This window comes from Rana temporaria, chromosome 7 (genome assembly GCF_905171775.1).
Source record: "Rana temporaria chromosome 7, aRanTem1.1, whole genome shotgun sequence".
NCBI lineage: Eukaryota > Metazoa > Chordata > Amphibia > Anura > Ranidae > Rana > Rana temporaria.
Window position 1 is genome coordinate 99,142,818 of NC_053495.1, and position 20,555 is coordinate 99,163,372.

The 20,555-nt window shown below is 46.3% G+C and overlaps 1 protein-coding gene across 1 annotated transcript in view; it reads left to right on the plus strand.

Moving 5' to 3' along the window:
- Positions 1 to 568: 568 nt before the first annotated feature.
- The window catches only part of UCK2 (uridine-cytidine kinase 2), a 51,425-nt gene continuing 31,438 nt past the window's right edge, over positions 569 to 20,555 (plus strand). Inside the window, exons 1-2 of the mRNA XM_040359743.1 lie at positions 569 to 740; positions 17,453 to 17,612. Coding sequence (XP_040215677.1) covers positions 645 to 740; positions 17,453 to 17,612 — 256 coding nt within the window. The 5' untranslated portion in view covers positions 569 to 644. The remainder of the gene's footprint in view (positions 741 to 17,452; positions 17,613 to 20,555) is intronic.

Here is a 20,555-nt window from a genome sequence, read left to right on the forward strand (position 1 = left end):
CGCGCACCCCGGCCTGGAAGGCCATTTCGCCGTGATATGGTCACCCTAAAGGTGGGTGCCACAATGGAAGAAGACCCAGATCAATGGCGTCTGTCTCATAAATACCCTCCCCCAGCATGCACAGCAAGGAAAACCCCTCCTGATAGGCTGCTGGGGAAAAGCACCCAAACCTTGACTCCACTGCTGCCACCTGTCGTCCTGGGGTGATATCAGCACCCCAGAATCTACAGAATGAGCCCACATCACAGCCAAGCTGAGATAGAGACCCAAATTTGAACGAATTAGCCTGGTCAGAGCCAACAAACTCTCTGACCCCCTCCAAATTTAAATTAGCACCGGTTCTTAGAAGTAACCAGGCGCTACACTTGCTCTAATTCTCTCTGAGGAAAACAGCTATGTTTTGTATTATGATGCTATGAATAGGTAGAGTGCAAGCTCCTGTGTCCCTTTCCTCAGTGTAGAGGAGGATCTGAGGCCAGCCATTGATGACACACACCTTCCAGCATCAGTACAGGACATGGCCCGGCCCCCTCCCCTCCACCAATAAGACAGCTCATATCGTCATGAGGAGGCGGGACGGACAGAACAGAGAGTAGACGTGAGTCAGGACCGGCCATAGAAGGAGGCTGGAGATTCAGGAAAGCATGGCAGGAGACAGCGAGCTGGCGCTGCCCAACCACACGCCACAGAATGGGCCGCCATTCCTCATCGGGGTCAGCGGCGGCACGGCGAGCGGGAAAGTGAGTGAGAGGGATGTATGGGGGAGGGGGAAACTGCATGGAGCAGATGGGACCATAACAGATCAATGTGACCGATAACGGGGGGCCGCATGGCTCTGTCTGTATACTGCAATCCTCCGGGACAATGAATATAGAGGAGGAAACCCCGCCAGGTCCTCATAGCGGGTCCGCACACGGCGGACACGTGACCGGCTTAATCTGCGCCTCTGCTAACGTGTGCGACATCCGGGGAGGATGAGGAGAGCGCCATCTGGTCCAGCCTTGTCATGTTAGTCATTGTTTATGATTTTATGATGGAGGAGGCACCCCCCCCCATAGATCCTCCATTCTAGGTCTAGAAAAATCACAGGCTTCCAATGAGAAGGTGACCAGACAGTCCACTCTGTACATCGCTCCACCAATGTGGGTGACATGCTGTGTCTGGGGGAGGATGGGGTTAACCCTTTCCAATGTTGGGATTGAAGAAATCTGCTGCCATGTGGCCCATCTTCTTCTAATGGGAGTACGTCCCAACCTTTCCGGGTTGGGGTCAGTGATAAGGATATAAATGAGTCCATCCAGAAATGGATTCCAGGCCTGTGACAGATGCCGGGGCACCTGCTGAGCTGACACGTGTGATCCCACCCCGGTGGCGTGGGGGAATTCCATACAGCATTTGCGTTACTGCCGGTAAAATCCCTTTTTTTAAAATGGCCTGGGTCTAATTCAGGGAAGCCCAGAGGCAGTTAATGGTTCTGACACATTCTAGTTTATTTTTTTGGCATCTTTAAGAATGTGTTGCAACAGGTTTAAGAAGAATCATCAATTCGAAAACTGGCAGTGATCAGATCAATTCTAATCTGGTAAAAACAAATACAAGCCTGAGCCGCACTGGCCTAGTGCATTATCCCACAAAATGTTATTTAAAAGTGTAATGCATAAGAACTACTCGCAAGCATAGGTAGTATTGGCACACAAGCATAGGTAGTATTGGCACACATCGGGCCATTCTCTGTGGCTAATCATTCCCAGCCTGGCCGATGACTAGACCAGCATTTTTCAACCAGGGTGCCTTGAGGTTTCCTCAGGGGCTGCCTTGGCCAAATGCCTAAAAATTATCAAATATTGTATACAAACCAGCGTGTGGATGAGGGCTCCCTTACACAAAGCCACAGGTTTTTATTGTGCACCATTATGACTTTCTAGACACTGGCTTCCCAACAACCAATGACATCGGCTTCCTAACAACCAATGATCTTATCAGTTACTAAGGAGGATGTCTGTCATCTGCACAGCATCCTTGTTTGACCCTCCTCTGTCTCTCAGCACAACGTGACATTAGCTGATGGGGAGGAGAGAAACATTGAAATACTAGTCACTACCAGTGTGCAAAAGTGTATTTTGCTTTGGAAGAATAATATACCTTAAGCCCTGGTTCACACTGGGCTGCGGGAGTGAAGCCGTGCGAGTTCAGCTGAACCCGCGCGGCTTCACTCCCGCCGGCAGTCCCGATTTCGGCCGCGATTTAAGAGACATCTGTGCAGGTTTCTGCACAGATGTCTATTTAAATCGCGGCCCGAAATCGCAAAAAGTAGTACAGGAACTACTTTTTGAAATCGATGCGGCGTCGCACCGTTTGGGACGGTGTCATTGCCGGCAAATGCCGCCGATTTGAGATGCGATTTCACATGTGAAATCGCATCTCAAATCAAAGCAAATCGTACCCAGTGTGAACCTGGGCTTACTGTTGTCCTACATGTGGCTGTTGCTGCATTGTGTAAAGCTATTCCATTAGGTTTTAAGATTGGGGTCCCTCAAGCCTGCCCATAATTTTAAAAGGTGTCTTGATTTGAAAAAAGAGTTTGAGAAAAGGCGCTGAGGGAGGACCTCACCAGGGTCCTGTTAGGCTGACACAGTATGGTGGTGTTCATCAGAGCACTGGATCATTAGGGCTCTGATGGGAGGACATGCTTTAGAAACGCGTCAGCTGCAGGGACCCTGGTGAGGTCCCCCTTAAGAGTCATCGGCCAGTCTGGGAATGTTTAGCCACAGAGTGGCCCGATGTGTGCTAATACTAACTATGCTTGTGAGTAGTTATTAATTACGCTTTTTTTTTTTTTTTTTAGTACAATTTTGTGGGATAATGCACTAGGCAAGTGCGCCCTCTGTCTTTTTTTTTTTTTTTTTTCAGTGGATTGTGGACAGCCCCAGTTTTAGAGGGCAGCAAGGCTTCACAAACTATATCCAGTCCTACAACGGAATTACACTTCCTATTGGGTTATTTCACTTATGCGCAGGAGATAATTGTTGTCATTTTTGTTGGTAACTCTAATCTGGTGTACAGAGATGTCGGCGCTCAGTGTGGCATGTGCTGGGAAGCGGACAGTAGTGTGACAGATTCTTGCACAGGGCTCCTTGGTTGCTATGAAGCTGGCAGGCACTTCCCTCTTGGCAACAGGGCTGGACTGGGACAAAAAGTTGGCCCTGGACTTCATCCAGACTGGCCCACTTTGACAGGTCTCTCCCATGGCGGCCGGACAACTCCTGCACCCAGCCACCCAAGCCCCCTCTCCCCCTTCACTAGCCATTCTACTTTATTAGAGTAGAGCAGCTGGTACTCTTATAGGCAGTACCAGTGGGGAAGCTAGACATTATTTCACCCGGGGCAAAGAATCAGTTTGGTGCCCCCCCCCTTATGGTATAAGATTAGAAAGTGAGAAATTTCCAGGCCATAGCTGTTGAGTCAGCTGTCTGTCCCCCTCCCCCCTGCTCCCCCCCCCCCGCTTCTCTGTTTCTCCCCCCCCCCCTCAGGTGAGCGCTGCGGGGAGGGAGAGACAGAGGAGCGGAGGGGGCGGCGGTCCGCTGTCACTGAAGCCGGCCCACCGGGAAACTCCTTGTAGTCTCAATGGCCAGTCCATCCCTGCTTGCCAACCAGTGCATCATCATCTGCCCCACTCATTCAGGCAATTCCCTGGCTGGCAGATAAGTGTAAACAAAGTCACGGGATAATGGTGATGCCGTTTGGCAAAGGCCATATTTGAACAATGACAAGAATCTCCAAGCTGGCAGCTGGATGAATCATTGGTGGCTATGGCGCTGGCATCTGCACAGCCAACTGCTTCTTAAAAAAACAATTGTGACGGGGGGGGTTTGAAGCTGCGTTGAAGATGGAGTGTCTAGTTTGTACGTTCCGGCCTCAGTGTTGCCCCATCTGTTTCTGACCGCTGCATAAATTTGTTGCAGGTGTTTCATCAGATTTGGTGACCCGCCAGAATATGTTACGGAAGTGACGTTTTGTCGCTGCCATCTTGCTTTACCTGCATATAAACTGAGTTTATATAGTGAAATAGTGTTTCGAACTTCGTGTGACTGTTTGCTGCTTTTAAAATTCAACATGTAAAGTTCTGTCTGATTATCAGCAGGCTTGCCGCTGCTTTTAAAATTCAACATCTAAACAGTCAGATGGAGTTCTAAGTACTGTATTTCACTATATAAACTCAGTTTACTGTTATAAAGTGTAAAATGCAAAACTCTGGTGGGTGTAACAAGATGTCCGCTTGCCCCCTTCTCATTGTATCCTTACTGTGGAGCAGTGTGAGGCTGTAGCAAGATGGCGGAGACGAAACATCATTGCTGTTGCGCTTTCTGACGGGTGGCCTAATCTGACGAAACACAGGCACAGACATTTGTTGTGCTTTTAAAATCCAGGAATTGTTTGCCATGGCCTTTTATTAGCACCCACTTACAGCCATTTCAAGGATTTCAACCTTTTGCCAATTTTTTTTAATGCACGTATATTTGTAAAAATCAAAATGTATGTTTGTATTGTTTTGTAAGTGAGCCTGCAAAGCATTGCAGGTAGAATGCCGGGGCCCTGCAGACTCTTTAGCGTTGTCCTTTGCAGGCTTTCGGTTAAGAGATCTGGCAGAAATGTCGATGGACTACAAATGATCGCCACTCTTGTGTTACATTGAGAACTACAAGTCTGTCTGCCACGGTGAAAGATGGAACTTATGGTTTATTCATTCATGTATCTTTGTGGAGGCCAATTTACGGAATGTGCGGAAACGTGCATTTCACGCACCGCGTGTGAACAATAAGGGTCTTTAGTTGCATTTATTTGTTAATGGCAAACTAAACGCTAACAATTGTGTGCGTTTGCAGCCACCAAAAATACTGTACCATGTGTCGAAGGTGCCAGTGTTGTGTTATGGATGGGAAAAAAAAAGAAATGGTATAACATTCTCAACTTGAAGTTTTAGGGTTATCCATGACACGGCTATACCAGGAACCTACATTTCAGATGGGATAATATCCATAACAAAATTGCTAAACCATGCGGGAAGCACTACTAAGGGAATGTGAGAAGTGAGGGAGATCCGTGAAGAGGTACAAGAGAGCGATATGGAAGATTACGAGTCTACAACAATGGTGGAGAGAATTACCGCCTCTCCGTTCTCCCAGAAAACCGTATCGGCACAATCAAAACTCTTAGGCTAAATACAATCTAACAATTCCCTGGTTGATTGTAGCATGAAAGCACAGATTTGGTACACATCTAAAAAAGTCTATAAACCCTGCGCTGGCTGTTTATACTAGTCAGAGGACAGGAAGTCCAACCACAAGGCCGTGGTGCCATTTTAAAAGCTAAACATGCCCTACTTTGCGGCCATCAAACAGTGTGAACTGGCTGTTTTTTTTAAAGAGACCACTTTTATTTTATTTTTTATTGAAGTTTGCAAGACAAATGAACATTAAAGGAATTTAACTACATTCAATAAACCTGTATCGTAATGGTGGAGACTATTTTAAGTTTGACAGTTGCTGCAAGGGAGAAGAACCCCTGCATGTCAGTGCATTGCGGGTACAATGTCGGCTCCTGCAGACTTTTCCTACTGCTTTGTGCATGTACCTCTGTACAGGCTGTCGGTTTTAGAGTTGCAGGAAGATGGGACGGACTACTAGTGTGCCGATTAGTTTTCTTGTACTCCTTTGAGAACTACAAGTAGTGCCTTCTTATGGCAGCTTCTGACAGCATGTCTATAAAAAAAAATAATGGATTCAAAATCTGCACATCTGCAACTTCTTTAATGTGGGTGGCTAGTTTTACTCCACATGTTTACTCTTTATGTGGAAACGTAGTCGCCCTCATATGCAAACTCTCAATATGGACTACCGCAGTGCATTACAATACATCCAGCACATAAAAACTGCCCCCAAGCTTCAGCATTTGATGCTGGTCCTTGACATGAGTAACTTGTGGGAGGGACCAGCCTTGAGTAAATGGGAATGCATGCACAGTTTATTTAGCAGGCACACGGACATCTGGAATTACTGGTTTGATCAGAGTGTGCAGATGAAATGTATGTTACAGTAAACTAGTAAGTACTTTTTTTTGGTGCGATGTGCAAATCTCACGCGATGTTAACTCGCTGAATTCGTATCGCATTCGGACCAAATTCACTCGCTCACTAGAGCCCCCCCCCTTTTTTTTTTTTGGCCTGCACCAGAGTCAAATTGCATGGGTGTTCACATCTATGCGATCTGATTTCTGTCCGAATTGGCAGTTTGCACTGCAATGTGCAGACAGATCTGGGGGTGTCATTAACTTTGTATTGACACTCCCAGCGGTGTGTCAGTCCAAGCACCTGGTGGATCCAGACTCCCATTGTTGGGGTGACGCGGTGTCTCAACTGATATCTGTGATGTCAGCAGAGAGCGGACTTCAATCCACTCTCTGCTAAAAACGGGTCAGAGGAGTGCAAAACCAACGACACTACTGTGATCCATAAGGGAAGTACAGCCAAACAAGCTTTGGCTGGACTTCTCCTTTCAATTAAATATCATGGATCTTCTTAGGCCTCATGTATGCTGGATGTTGGCAAAAACTAGCTGCAAAAGCGTTTAGTCACATTGGCTATTTGCAGCGTTTCTCTGCCTCCTATTCAAAAATGATGGTTCCCTAGGAAAGTCGTCTACTGATCTGACTTGGCCTTGTTCCCAGTCCCTATCAACATGGTGTTTTTTTGGGAGCAGAGCCCCCACACCCCACATGTTGAGGATGTGTGGTCCAGCAGGGGGGAATGCTGTATCTTAACGTTTACACATGTTTGTACACTGCTGGCAGCTACAGTGTGTAAATGTCTCCCTTTCCTTTTGATGGACTCCGCTTGCTCAGCAGGGATTGCTCCATTGATCACCGCTGAGCTGGTGGATGACAGACCTGTCTCTGCTTACTGTGCAGGGACGGACCTGCCAGAGCTCTGCTCTCCTCTGAGGGATCGGATGAAAATGGATCTGTCTTGCATGCAGACCTGAACAATCTGCTTATGTGAAAGGTGCCCAAGTCTAAATGGCAGTGGCAGTATGAGGGTTAAAGCAGGTACATCTAAATGCAATAAAAAAAATGATCTTGGAGGCAAAAAAAGTGTTTATTCTTTCCAGATGACATGGGTTTTTAAAAAGATAAATGTAGGAGTACTGGTGTAAATGAAGCATAAGACATGTTATTGTTGTATTGCTGTATGCTGGTGTGACATTATGGTTTAGTGACACTTAAAATGCTGGTGGCGCTGTACAGATTCATGTGCCAGAGAACAGTATCTTGGCTCAGTTGATGAGTAATAAATACCTTGCCTTAGTGGCACATCACTACTAGCATACCACATGCTGACCACTCTCACTGGCTTTCAGAGAAAATGTTGTTGTAGATAAGGGTGATGTTTGCTTTGTGGTCTTTAATGAATATCTGCTTCAAAACAAAAGCATGCACAGTGCATGGGAATGTCTTTTCCCGCTTCCTGTTGCTGCAGTGTTATGAAACTGAATGCTTTAGCTCACCTCAGTAGTGAAACTTTTTTTATTCTAGTAACTCTTTGGGGTTAATTTATTTTTATTTATTTTTTTTGTACATCGATTATTTGATCCCTGCTGATTTTTGTATGTTTGCCCACTGACAAAAACAATGATCAGTATAACTTTATTTTTTTTATTTTTTATGGTAGGTTTATTATCAAAGAATCTGCAGGAAAAGGTAGTTGAATTGTATAAAACAAAACAGAGGGACGCCTCTGAGAGCCTATTCACACAGGTCCGACTTGGGATCCGACTTCAGGTCGCCTCAAGTCGCGCTGCATGAAGAAATCAATGTAGGTGAATGGAGCCGTCTTAATGCACACTACTGCAGTCACTTGAAAAAAGGTTCCTGTACTACTTCAATCCGACTTGTAGCCATTGATTTCAATGGAAGTCGCCTCCACGTCGCAAGCCTCTCACTCCCACAAGGGAACTCCACAATGGCATAGTTTCCCCTCCAAGAGCATACCAGACCCTTAGATCTGGTATGGATTTCAAGGGGAACCCCATATGCCAAAAAACGTCTTGGGGGTCCCCCCCAAATCAATACCAGACCCTTAGCCGAGCACGCAGACAGTCCGGTCAGGAAGGGGGTGGGAGTGAGCGCCCCCCTCCTTAACCGTACCAGGCGGCATGCCCTCAACATGGGGGTGTGGGTGCTTTGGGGCAGAGGGGCGCCCTGCGGCCCCCCACCCCAAAGCACCTTGTCCCCATGTTGATGGGGACAAGGGCCTCTTCCCACAACCCTGGCTGTTGGTTGTCTGGGTTTGCGGGCGGGGGGCTTATCGGAATCTGGGTGCCCCCTTTAATAAGGGGACCCCCAGATCCCGGCCCTCCAGCCTATGTGAATGAGTATGGGGTTGTAACCCTACCCATTCACCTGGGGGGGGGGGTAAAAAGTGTCAAGAATAAAAACGCACTAGACAGGGTTTTATAGTTTATTAGACAGCTCCGGGGGTCTTCTGACTTTGGGGGCCGTCTGACTTTTCCCTTCTGCCGGGCATCACCTCTGTCTTCTTCCAGCTCTATTACCAGAGGGGGCACGGTCTTCTCCCTTCCGACTTTGGGGGGGGGGCGGGGTCTTCCGACTTCTCGGATCTCTTCTCCCACTTTTCGGTTCTTTCTCCCTTCTGCCGGGCACCACCGCTCTTCTTTTTTTTTTTTTTTTGCCAGCGGGGGCCTGGTCTTCTGCGTCTCCTTCTTCCCTCTTTGATGTTGACTTGATGCTCTCTCCCGCTGTAATGCCGGGTGTGCGGTGCGCAACGATTTATATTGGCCTCTTATGACGTCACAGTTTCAGCATGCTCCGGGTGGTGACGACATAAGGGGGAAGACCGGGTTACTACTGATAAAAGAGCTGGAAGAAGACAGCGGTGGTGCCCGGGAGAAGTCGGGAGACCCCCGAAGTCAGAAGAACCCCGGAGCTGCCTAAACTACTTTAAAAACCTGTCTAGTGTGTTTTTATTCTTGACACTTTTTACCCCCCAGGTGAATGGGTAGGGGTACGATGTACCCCATGCTCATTCACATAGGGTGGGGGGCCCCCTTACTAAAGGGGCTCCCAGATTCCGATAAGCCCCCCCCGCAGACCCCGACAACCAAAGGCCAGGGTTGACGGGAAGAGGCCCTTGTCCCCATCAACATAGGGTGGGGGGGCCGCAGGGCACCCCCTGCCCCAAAGCATCCACCCCCCCTCATGTTGAGGGCATGCCGCATGGTACGATTCAGGAGGAGGGTGCGCACTCGCTCCTCCCCACTCCCTTTCCTGACCGGCCGGTCTGCGTGCTCGGATAAGGGTCTGGTATGGATTTGGGGGGGACCCCCACACCGGTTTTTGGCTTATGGGGTTCCCCTTGCAATCCATATTAGACCTAAGGCCCTGGTATGCTCTTGGAGGGGGGAACCCATGCCAGTTTTTTTTTTTTTTTTTAATTTAAAATTTGGTGTGAAGTTCCCCCCCCCCCCCTTCTGTAGGCGACTTCAAGTCACGTAGGGAAGTCGCCCCAAGTCGCGTTGTGATTCATACTCAAGTCGTGTTCAAGTTGCCTCCCAAAGTCACGCTGAAAGTCGTGTTGCCCCTGTGTGAATGGGCTCTTAGTATGTATCAATAAAATATTTAATAAACAATAATATCCACTCACATGGGGGAATGTAGAGTTGAGTTCACGATTCACAGCTTTGCTCAAGAGATGGGATGGGACTGCAAGTTGCAGTAAGTCTGTCTGGGACCACATCAAATCCTAGGCAGGAATGCGTGGGATAGCTCAACACGGCAGGTCTCCTTCAGAGGACCAGGTTTGTCATACCACAGTCAGGAAAAGTCCATCTGGCATGGGTTCCAAAAATTTTAAACGAGTTTAAGTGAGCGGCTTAGATGTCAGGGCTGGCCGTGCTGTGGCTGGCAAAGGTCATCCGACTTCCTTAGTGTGGTGGTGAGACATGGCCATTTAATCAGAGGCCAGAACAAGGCTTGGGCAGTACAACAGAGCACTGCGCCGGGCTATGACGTCAGACGTGCAACGTGTTTCAGAGATGGCTCGCTATTGGTGAAAGAACGGCAGCGCTCCTTTCTCAAGCATGGGGATTTCTAATGTGAAACAGAGGTGGATCGCTGATGTTTTGGGGATGTGTGAACTACAAAGGCACAGGAAATTTGGTCAAAATTTATGGCAAGATGAATGCAGTACGTTGTCAAATACCGGAGGAACATTTTGCATTCATCAACCAGGAAGCTGCACATTGAACATTTCAACATTGACAATATTCCAAAACAAGTCGACTTGTCATTGGCTACAGCAGAATAAAGTGTAGATTCTGGAGTGGCCATCTCCGTCTCCTGACCTCAAGGTCATTGAGGCACTCTGGAGATCTCAACCGTGTGGTTCATACAGCCCTAGAATTTATAGGAGCTGGATGCTTTTTTTCCAAGAGGTAAGAGCAGCTTTACATCTGAGAAGATGGAGAGCCTCCTTCACAAATGCCACAAAAGACTTCAAGCTGTCTTTGATGTTAAAGGGGAAATACGCGGTATTAAAAACTGGGTTGTGTAAACTTTTGATCGGGGTCATTTGGGTAGTTTCTGTTGTGATTATTTTTTTTTAAAAAAGACTAAACAATTGATTACTATTAAATGGCTTCAGCCAAACACGAACCATGAGTGAAAAGTTTTTCTCTGAAAAATGGCAAAGAAATCATAACTTCTGCCAGGGTATGTAAACTTATGAGCACAATTGTATATACTGCCTGCTGCATATTCCTTTGTGCCTGGAGCTTTGGAGTCACCACCGAAGGTAATCCAACAGAGGGAACTACCAGAGGATATTGTATTGGGAAGTGGTCCCCTTAATGACCCACAAGCACAACAGACTCCTCTTGCTGTATGGTGAAGCAATCTAACACATTCAGTGCGTTTGGATCATTCACTACTCCCAGGAGGTGGATGTTCTGACATCTATGGGACACAGAGCACAACAGCAATTTTTTTTCACCCAGAAAAGACTGTTCGCACTGATATCGCTATATTCCACTTTTGAAATTGCACAACAATATCCTTGTCACAGGTCATTCACTTTTTGATACTGCACAATTATCCTGGTCACTATCAGAAATTTTACTACCTATTAACAGTTCTGTAGGATAGTAATGAGGCATAAGTCGCCTATATGGATCAATACATTGAAATTTGGCAAATGGTTGAGGTAGAGCAGGGGCGGTCTACTACATGTTCTATCAAAGGTACACATACTGTATGTGACTGTACAACTTGGTGTCCATATACACTGGGCTTACTGCAGCAATTGCTATGATCTTCCTTTGCTGAGCAGCTTTTCCTATGCACACTGACCACATGGTCAGTACCATTGACTAGAACAGCGGTTTGTTGGCTTCCCAAGTGGACCTTCAGATATGAGATGGAACAAGGTAAGCATGTAATAAAGATCGTACTTGGAGGGCTAATGACTTATTGCTTAGAAAGGTTAACATGTGATTGTAAAAACCTGAAACTGGACAAGTTGTCTTCCAACAACGCTTTTACTTTCTAAAATTCTGCTGGGTTCACACAATCTCGCATAGCAGAAGGTTGTGAACGGCTCTCTATGGAGCTGGGTCATGCATCGCAGCGGCTCAGGTGCGAATTTCACAGGAACCCTGTGCATCTTTCGGTCCGAATTTAGGCGGAAATCGGACTTGAAACTCAATGGTGACGCATCGGACTCTTGCCTTTTGAGTCTGAGCGTGCTGCAGTGTGAATACAACCTTAGTGTGCTTGGCTTGTGATAACTTGCAGCTGAAAGAAAATGGTCAGATAAAATCGCTGAATGAGGAGGAATTGAAAGAATTTTAGAAAATGAGCTCTGGTAACTCTAAGATTTTGCAATACTTAAATAACTAGCAAGTTCACTTTTTAGTTCTTGTTTCTGAAATATTTTGTCAGTGTTTGTTTTAAAGTATGTGCCCAGGCTATTAACATTAAAGTGGATCTTCCACTAAGGCTGTTTTGTAAATTTATAGGAAACTACTTTTTGGACTTCAATGGAATTGTATTACAAACGCAGGAAAATGCGTGTGCATGCAGTTTTTGTGCATTTTTTTTCATCACAACACACTTCCTCCTAGCATTATAAACGCATCCCAAAAATGCATAAATTGTGCATGGGGGGGGAGAAACTGCATGATCTGGGAAGCAGGACTCCAAATGCAACAACTGCACGTGCATAGATGTGAACCTAGCCTTATAGAGCATGGTTTAGTCACTGCTACACGTCTGTCAAGCCATAAAGGGCATGGTCCCACTGCAACAGGTCAGTCCAACTAAAATGAACAGTTCTGGAGATCTTTATTCCATACCTTCTGAGGGCAGATATCTGGTGACTATGATTATTGGATCTGCTTCATCAGTCCCAATTGGTTGAAGTGGCGTCTAGTGCCTTGTTGTCAGGGGGCTTTTATTTTGTATAATCTTTATTTATGAAAGACAGACAGGGCAGTACATCTCAAACATTTACTAAAGGTATAGATGTCAAGTAATACACCAGTCATTTATTTTTTTGTCCCATACAAAATATAAATAAGACATTCACACTTTTTTTTTTTTTTTTTTTTTTTTTATATATCAACCAAAGGTATAGGATTCATTAGTCGGATAATGGGTCGGCGGCGAGGTCCCCACCCACACAACGAGTGAGCCGAGCCCTAACCGCCTGATTGTTGAATGTGGGATGAAATTATCATCTGAGGAGTTATTGTGCGTGTGTGTGTGTTTTAAGCAAACCAGCTTACAATAAGTAAATTGGAGTGTATCGTATAGATTAGAGGGTAAGCCGGACGATGTGTGCGAGAGAAGGGGGGCGACTAAATAAATACCTCCAGCTATGCTCTCCCCCCGCATCTCACCCATCACCTGGTGCTTAACAGGTGGGCCTCTTTTAGACATATGGCCCTGGCAGGTTGAAACATATAAATAGAAAAGGTTGGTGAAAAAGAGGGAGATGGACTGGAACATACCTGGAATCTCACATCCAGCTCCTCCTCCACTCTGGGCCCCGTCGGCATCTCGGCACATACTGGATAGCTAGAAAGAAACTTCTCGTCCCAACTCCCGCTATCGGCTAAATGACCGTGAGGTGTTCTAGTACATTTCAACCCTCTGTACCCACATGTGAACCTTGAGGCTGTCTTTTTGTGGTATGGCTCCAACAGGGCCACTTCCAAGTTGGAGGACACATGACTTTGATCTGAGACATGTGCAGTCCAGTTCGATCAAGTTGCAAAGAAGTGGTTCCGGGTACCCCTGAAGGTGGCAATCCAATCCTCTGCCTCCCTGATGTCACTCGCCTTGCGCCACTCCTCCCTACCTGGAGTTTTTGGGCGCTTCCAATATATTGGAAGTAGCCATTTGGCTGCATTCAGTAAGCGAGGCAGCACACGTTTGCTGTACTGGCTCACTGGCAAGGAGAGGAATGTGTAGCAGGAAGTGAACCGGAGAGAGGGGGAGGTCTATGCTTGTAATCTCTTTAATCTGGGACTTGATGTCTTCCCAGTAGGGTCTAATCACCGGGCAGTCCCATCAAATGTGCAAAAGGGTGGCTCTGTGACCGCAGCCCCTCCAGCATCGATCTGACGTGGATGGGTAGATTTCTTGCTAGTTCCACCAGTACACGGTACCAGCGCAGCAGTATTTTGTAGTTTGTTTCCTGCGTCTGGGAGTCGATGGCGCTAGATCGAATGAGTTGGTAGAGGGAAGATAATTGAGTGGGGGTTAAAACCGTCTCCAAGTTCTGTTCCCAGGCCCTGACGTATGTAGGCTTCACTACTGAAGCAGCGGAACTAAGCAGGTGGTAAAGTTCAGAGACCATGTGTGGGACCGGTACCTCTGCTATGAAGAGGTTATCGACGGGCATGAGGGTAGAGATATCCCGTATGGTACTTCCCTGTGTCTTTTTTTTTTTTTTTTTTTTAAGTTGCCTAGAGCGCTAAAAGTCCATGGGGGGAAAACTCCCAGTCCGGTCTTGGAGGGTTTCCAGGGGTACCAACTTACCATCTTGCATACGTTTATCACAACTGATGCTACCATCATTTACCCAAGGGCTGAAAAAGGCCGCCTGTTCTCCAGGCGGGAACCATAGATGACCTCCTAGTGGGGACACTGGGGGGCGCCAGTGTTAGATTGGCATTGAGGCGATTCCCAGGATCCAAGAGCCTGGATCGTCTGTGGGGAGGTAAAATCAGACGGCCCTCTGTAACCCCGGGCCAGCCACAGGGCATAGGACAAGTTTCTGCCTGCCATATATTTTTCTAGGGAGACCGATTGTTTGGATTGAGTGTGGAAGTGCCAGTTAAGTATCCTCTGAAGGAGGCTCTATAATACTTTTAAATATCTGTGAGGGCTCCTGCTTCTCTCGGGCAGCTCAACAATCTAAGCACAATTCTCAGTCTCCTATTATTCCAGACAAAGGTCGATATCATACTGGACATTTGGGCAAAGTCAGGGGGCTTTAAAGGTAGTCGCGCAAGGCTTTCTGGTTGAATCCACGTGTGTGTGTGTGTGTGTGTGTGTGTGTGTGTGTGTTTTTTTTTTTTTTTTTTTTTTTTTTATATATATATATATATATAATCATTTTTTTTTTACACATAAATATTACAGGGGGACATGGTTACAGTGTTGGGGGGGGGGTCAGAACGAGGTAGAAGGAAGTTAAAAATGTTCCTTCCTCCTCAGAACCCCCGGGATTCCCACTTCACTCCCCGCTTCACCACCTCTGAGATGGTGAATCGGGGAGGGTGAATTCTGACCCAGATCGCCAGTGAAGCTCTCAGATCACAGCTTCATAAATTTCTTGCTCAGGCCATTGATTGCAGCAAACTGCCTATTGGGCAAGGGTCGGCAAACCTTTGCCAAGAAGGTGCTCACCCATGTCTACAAGTGGGTGGGTTCTTGACCTATTTGATCAATTGTCGATCTCCATCCCTTCTCACAGGATATTGGGGGGGCGGGTCCCAGGGTCACCCCTGCACACATGGCTCTTTACTTGTGAGCACCTGTGTCTGTCCTGGCATCCGTCTTTTTTTTTTTTTTGCGGGGCGCTCAGAAAAACCCTATTTGAAAAAAGTCACCCACCCACACAGCTTTCCTTCCAACGTCCTTTTTTTTTTTTTTTTTTTTTTTTTTTTTCTGGTCGGCAAGCGATTTTAGTATAAAAGGGGAGTGAAAAAGAGCGGGACTTTAAATGAAGTAGGTGCGTGAAAATTTTGAAATGGTAGAAAATAATTAGAATATCTATTATTCGTTGTATAAGCATTTAATACTTTCACATAATCTATCGTACATACTGTATTTATTGGCGTATAACGCTCACTTTTTTACCCTGAAAATGGAGGGTAAACTGTGCCTGCGTGTTATACGCAGGGGGCTTTGGAAGTTTTTTTTCCCTGAAACTTCCCTCTTAAAGTTAGGGTGCGTGTTATACGCCTGTGCGTGTTATACGCCGATAAATACGGTAACTTTATTACATTATTGAAGAAATTTATAAAATACAATAATGGATACCTATATGGATATATTTTAGTTCATATCAACAGAAATGCAAAGGAATGATAAGATAAAAATGCATTAACTTTTAAGGAAAGGTTGAAATGGTTCAGAACAAAAACCAGGGTACGCAAACACATATTGCAATATGGGGTACTGTAATAACACATGATTGGAGCATAAAGTTGTTGGCTCTACACGTTTTGCGACTTTTTGTCGCTCATCAGGAGCAGAGATACATTGTGTTTCTGTAAAGACAAAACCACATTTTAGGTTGGTTCGGGGCATCTGACATTCTGGGGACATTAATCTTTACAAATTTGTTCCCCTTTTGTTTGTTCGTCCGGTGTTTATATATACATTCTGATTAGTTATTTAATATGGCTTTGAATTTTTTGGCTTCTCCAGGTCATCTCTTATTCTTCACGGGTCCCATCTTTTGTTTCTGGCTATGGTTGTTGGTGTGTACCTGCCCCCCGCTGGCTTTGCTCACGCCCGGGGGCTGTGACACACACTGTCTACGTCCCCGTCCCCCCCTTCTCACGCCACTCTGATGTGTGGGCGGGCACTGCGTGTCGACGTCACGCCTTCTCTGCCGCACATGGAGCTTGTCTTCTTGTGGCTGTTTAGTATGACCGCTACGAGAAGCATGGGTAGTGTATTTGGGTAAGTGGGGAAGGCGCCCCTCCTCCCCATCTCCTCGCGAGCATGACGTAGGCATGGGTCTTTAACGGCGGCGCCTATATAGGGACGCTTCCTTTGGGTGGTTCAGGCATTCGGCTCATTGCACCTCACAGCTTACACGCATCATATATTGATCTGCCGGGTAACTTTTTTTCCTCAATCCTCACATCTTTTCTCACTCACACTTGCCCAGTTTCATTTCAATTTTGATTGATTTCATTCTTTTATGCACTGTGTGTGTGTGTGTGTGTGTGTGTGTGTGTGTGTATATATATATATATATATATATATATATATATATATATATATATATATATATATATATATATATATATATTTTTTTTTTTTTTTCAACATTATTTGCCTACTTAATTGCACTCTTCTCACTTGCAGTCATCATCCTTGACCCATGCCCACATGTCACTTCTTGCCTAATGCCTGCCCATCCTGGATGCGCCCCGTTGTATGTGGGAAGCTGTCTGTCGTGCAGCACCCTGCCTCAGTCCCTGGCAGGAGCTATTTAAGCCTTTTGGGGTTCGTTTGGACCGACTTCCATGCCAGCTACACAGGGCTACCCGGTGAGTTCCAACTGGGACTTTGACCATTGCTCACTGTCCCCAGAATGTTAGCCTAAAAATGTGGTTTTGTCTTTACAGAAACGCAATGCATCTCTGCTCCTGATGAGCGACAAAAAGTTGCGAAACTCGTAGAGCTAACAACTTTATGCTCCAATCATGTGTCATTACAGTACCCCATATTGCAATATGTGTTTGCGTACCCTGGTTTTTGTTCTGAACTATTTCAACCTTTCCTTAAAAGTTTATGCATTTTTATCTTCATCATTCCTTTGCATTTCTGTTGATATTAACTAAAATATATAATATCTAATATTGTATTTTATGAATTTCTTCAATAATGTTATGGTTATGTACGATACATTATGTGAAAGTATTAAATTATACAACTCATAGATATTCTAATTTTCTACTATTTCAACCTTTTCCCGCGTGTACTTCATTTAAAGTCCCGCTCTTTTTTGCTCCCCTTTTTATACAATTAACAGGGATGGAGGTAATTGACAGTGTCACTGCCTCATATAAAAGTCCCAATAAATTCTCTCCTCTTTTTAATATAATTTTTTTTTTTTTTTTTTTTTTTTTTCCAGTCGTCTGTTTGCTCCAAGATTGTACAGCTTCTGGGACAAAATGAGGTGGACCATCATCAGAAGCAAGTTGTCATGTTGAGTCAGGACAGTTTTTATCGAATTCTGACTCCGGAGCAGAAAAGCAAGGCGCTGAAAGGCCAGTTTAACTTTGATCACCCAGGTAAGGGTATGTATGTATGTATGCATGTATGTATGTATAAATAATTTATATAAAAAAGTATTTAGTCAGCCACCAATCGTGCAAGTTCTCCCACTTAAAATGATGAGAGGCCTGTAATTGTCTGGATTTGTTTCCACATTTTGTCTCTCTCATAGTTGAGGTATACCTATGATGACAATCACATTATCTGTCTGATTTGGAAAGAATTCTTACAAAGCCACTCCTTCGTTGCCCGGGTGTTGTGTTTGGGATCATTGTCATGCTGAAAGACCCAGCCATGTTTCATCTTCAATGCCCTTGCTGATGGCAGGAGGTTTGCACTCAAAATCTTACGATGCATGGCTCCATTCATTCTCTCATGTACATCAGTTGTCCTGTTCCCTTTGCAGAGAAATGGCCCCAAAGCATGATTTTGCCACCCCCACTTCACAGTAGGTATGGTGTTCTTTGGTTGCAACTCGGCATTCCCTCTCTCCTCCAAACACGACGAGTTGTGTTTCTAACAAACGTTCTACTTTGGTTTCATCTGACCATATGACATTCTCCCAATCCTCTTCTGGATCATCCAAATGCTCTCTAGCAAACCTCAGACGGGCCCGGACATGTACTGGCTTAAGCAGGGGGACCCGTCTAGCACTGCAGGATCTGAGTCCCTGGCGGCATAGTGTGTTACTGATGGTAGCCTTTGTTACGTTGGTCCCAGCTCTCTGCAGGTCATTCACTAGGTCCCCCCGTGTGGTTCTGGGATTTTTGCTCACCGTTCTTGTGATCATTTTGACCCCACGGGGTGAGATCTTATTTGTAGGTGACCAAATACTTATTTTTTCACCATAATTTGCAAATACATTCTTTCCAAATCCGACAATATGATTGTCTGTCTGGATTTGTTTCCACATTGTGTCTCTCCTAGTTCAGGTATACCTAATGATAACAATTACAGGCCTCCCATCTTTTTAAGTGGGAACTTGCAGAATTGGTGGCTGACTAGTATCGGTATCGGGACCGATTCCGAGTTTTTTCGGCGGTACTCAGACGCCGATACCCCGCCCCGATACATAAATAGAATACTTGCCGCCGCCCGCCGCCACGAAACGCCGTAATCCGCCGCCATTCGCCGCATCCCCGCTGCCGCCGACTGTGTAATACGGGCGGGAACATTACAGCTTTGAATAGCTGTAATGATTCGCACCACGCGTAGACACTCCCCCCTCGCTCGGGTGAACTGTCCAATCCCGAGCGAGGGGGAGTGTCTATACGCAGCGCGGCGCCAATCATAACAGAGATTCAAAGTTGTAATGTTCCCGCCCGTATTACACAGTCGGCGGCAGCGGGGATGCAGGTAAGCGTGACATGGCTGCATGGGGGGTGACGCTGGCTGCATGGGGGGTGACGCTGGCTGCATGGGGGGAGACAATGGCTGCATGGGGGGAGACAATGGCTGGATGGGGGGATACATGGCTGCATCTGTGGGGGGACATCGCTGCATTTGGGGACACATTTTAAAAAAAAGTATCGGTATTCGGTATCGGCGACTACTTGAAAAAAAGTATCGGTACTTGTACTCAGTCCTAAAAAAGTGGTATCGGGACAACCCTTGTGTGTGTGTGTGTGTGTGTGTGTGTGTGTATATATAATATATAACCAGATACAGTATCTCACAAAAGTGAGTACACCCTCACATTTTTGTAAATATTCTTGTGAGCGCACTGAATAAATTACACAACAATATACAAGATTTACACTCGCTACTTTACAACAGTTTAAATTTGCTGTCCCCTCAAAATAACTCAACACGCAGCCATTAATGTCTAAACCGCTGGCAACAAGTGAGTTCACCCCTAAGGGAAAAATGTCCAAATTGGGCCCGAAGTGTCAATATTTTGTGGCAACCATTATTTCTCTTCCGTCCATGGACGGACACAGCTGCATTGACCTTAAGGTTATATATCCTTCCTTTCAGGAGAGACTAGGTAGAAAAAACAGCACTTCAAGTGTTAAAACACTTCTCTCAGTACAGCACCTCCCAGGGGGCGGGTCCCCCGGGTACATCCCACTCTCTAGAACATCCAGCCCCAGTTTTTTTTTTTTCTGCCTAGCATTAGAAGACATGGCCCTTCTGGAGACCATGTGCTCTGGAGTTTTTAATTTTTTTCCTGCATTTTTGGATCCTGGGATCTACAATCAACTGCCGACTGGGTGACATGCTGAATCTTGATCCTTGTAGTCCCCCCATGTTCGGCCATCGAGCGTGTGCCGGCCTTTAGCTTGGCCATCCATGACATGCCCCGTTGCTCCAGGGGTGGCCGGTGAGCTATATGCTACAGGGCGCACATATGGCCGGTCTCTATGGCTTTGTCACAGTGTGCCGGGCTGACAGCCATGCCGTATCTGCTGCGGACGTTGAGTCTGTCTGGAATGCCTCCAGCCAGTGGTCGCAGGACGGGTAAGTAGTATCCCCTTGCCTTGGCAGGGTGGTTCGGCTGGTGCATTCCTGGGGAGGTCGACTGAGGGTCCGCCCTGCTTTCCTCTCTCCCTCCTTCCCTGTTCTGGGTGGCGGCTGTGAGGTGGGGGGGGGGGGCTCTGTTACTGAGTGCAACGCATACTAGCTCATTATTAAATACTTGCCTCGGAACAAGGAGAAGAGAACTTGCCTGATCCACGCTGAGCGAGATGTCATCTTGACTCGGCGTGTCTTCCGTGTTTCGCCGCTCCAGCGCTGTGATTGGCTGGAACGGCGATGTCGTCACTCCCGCGCATGTGCGCGGGCGACTTTCATTTGGCAAGGTCCGGCGGCTGCCAGTCCTTTAGCCGAGGATCCCCCCCCTGCGCATGCGCCGCTGCAATCAGCGGCGCATTGCGAGGGGAATATCTCCTAAACCGTACAGGTTTAGGAGATATTCTCTACCTACAGGTAAGCCTTATTATAGGCTTACCTGTAAATAA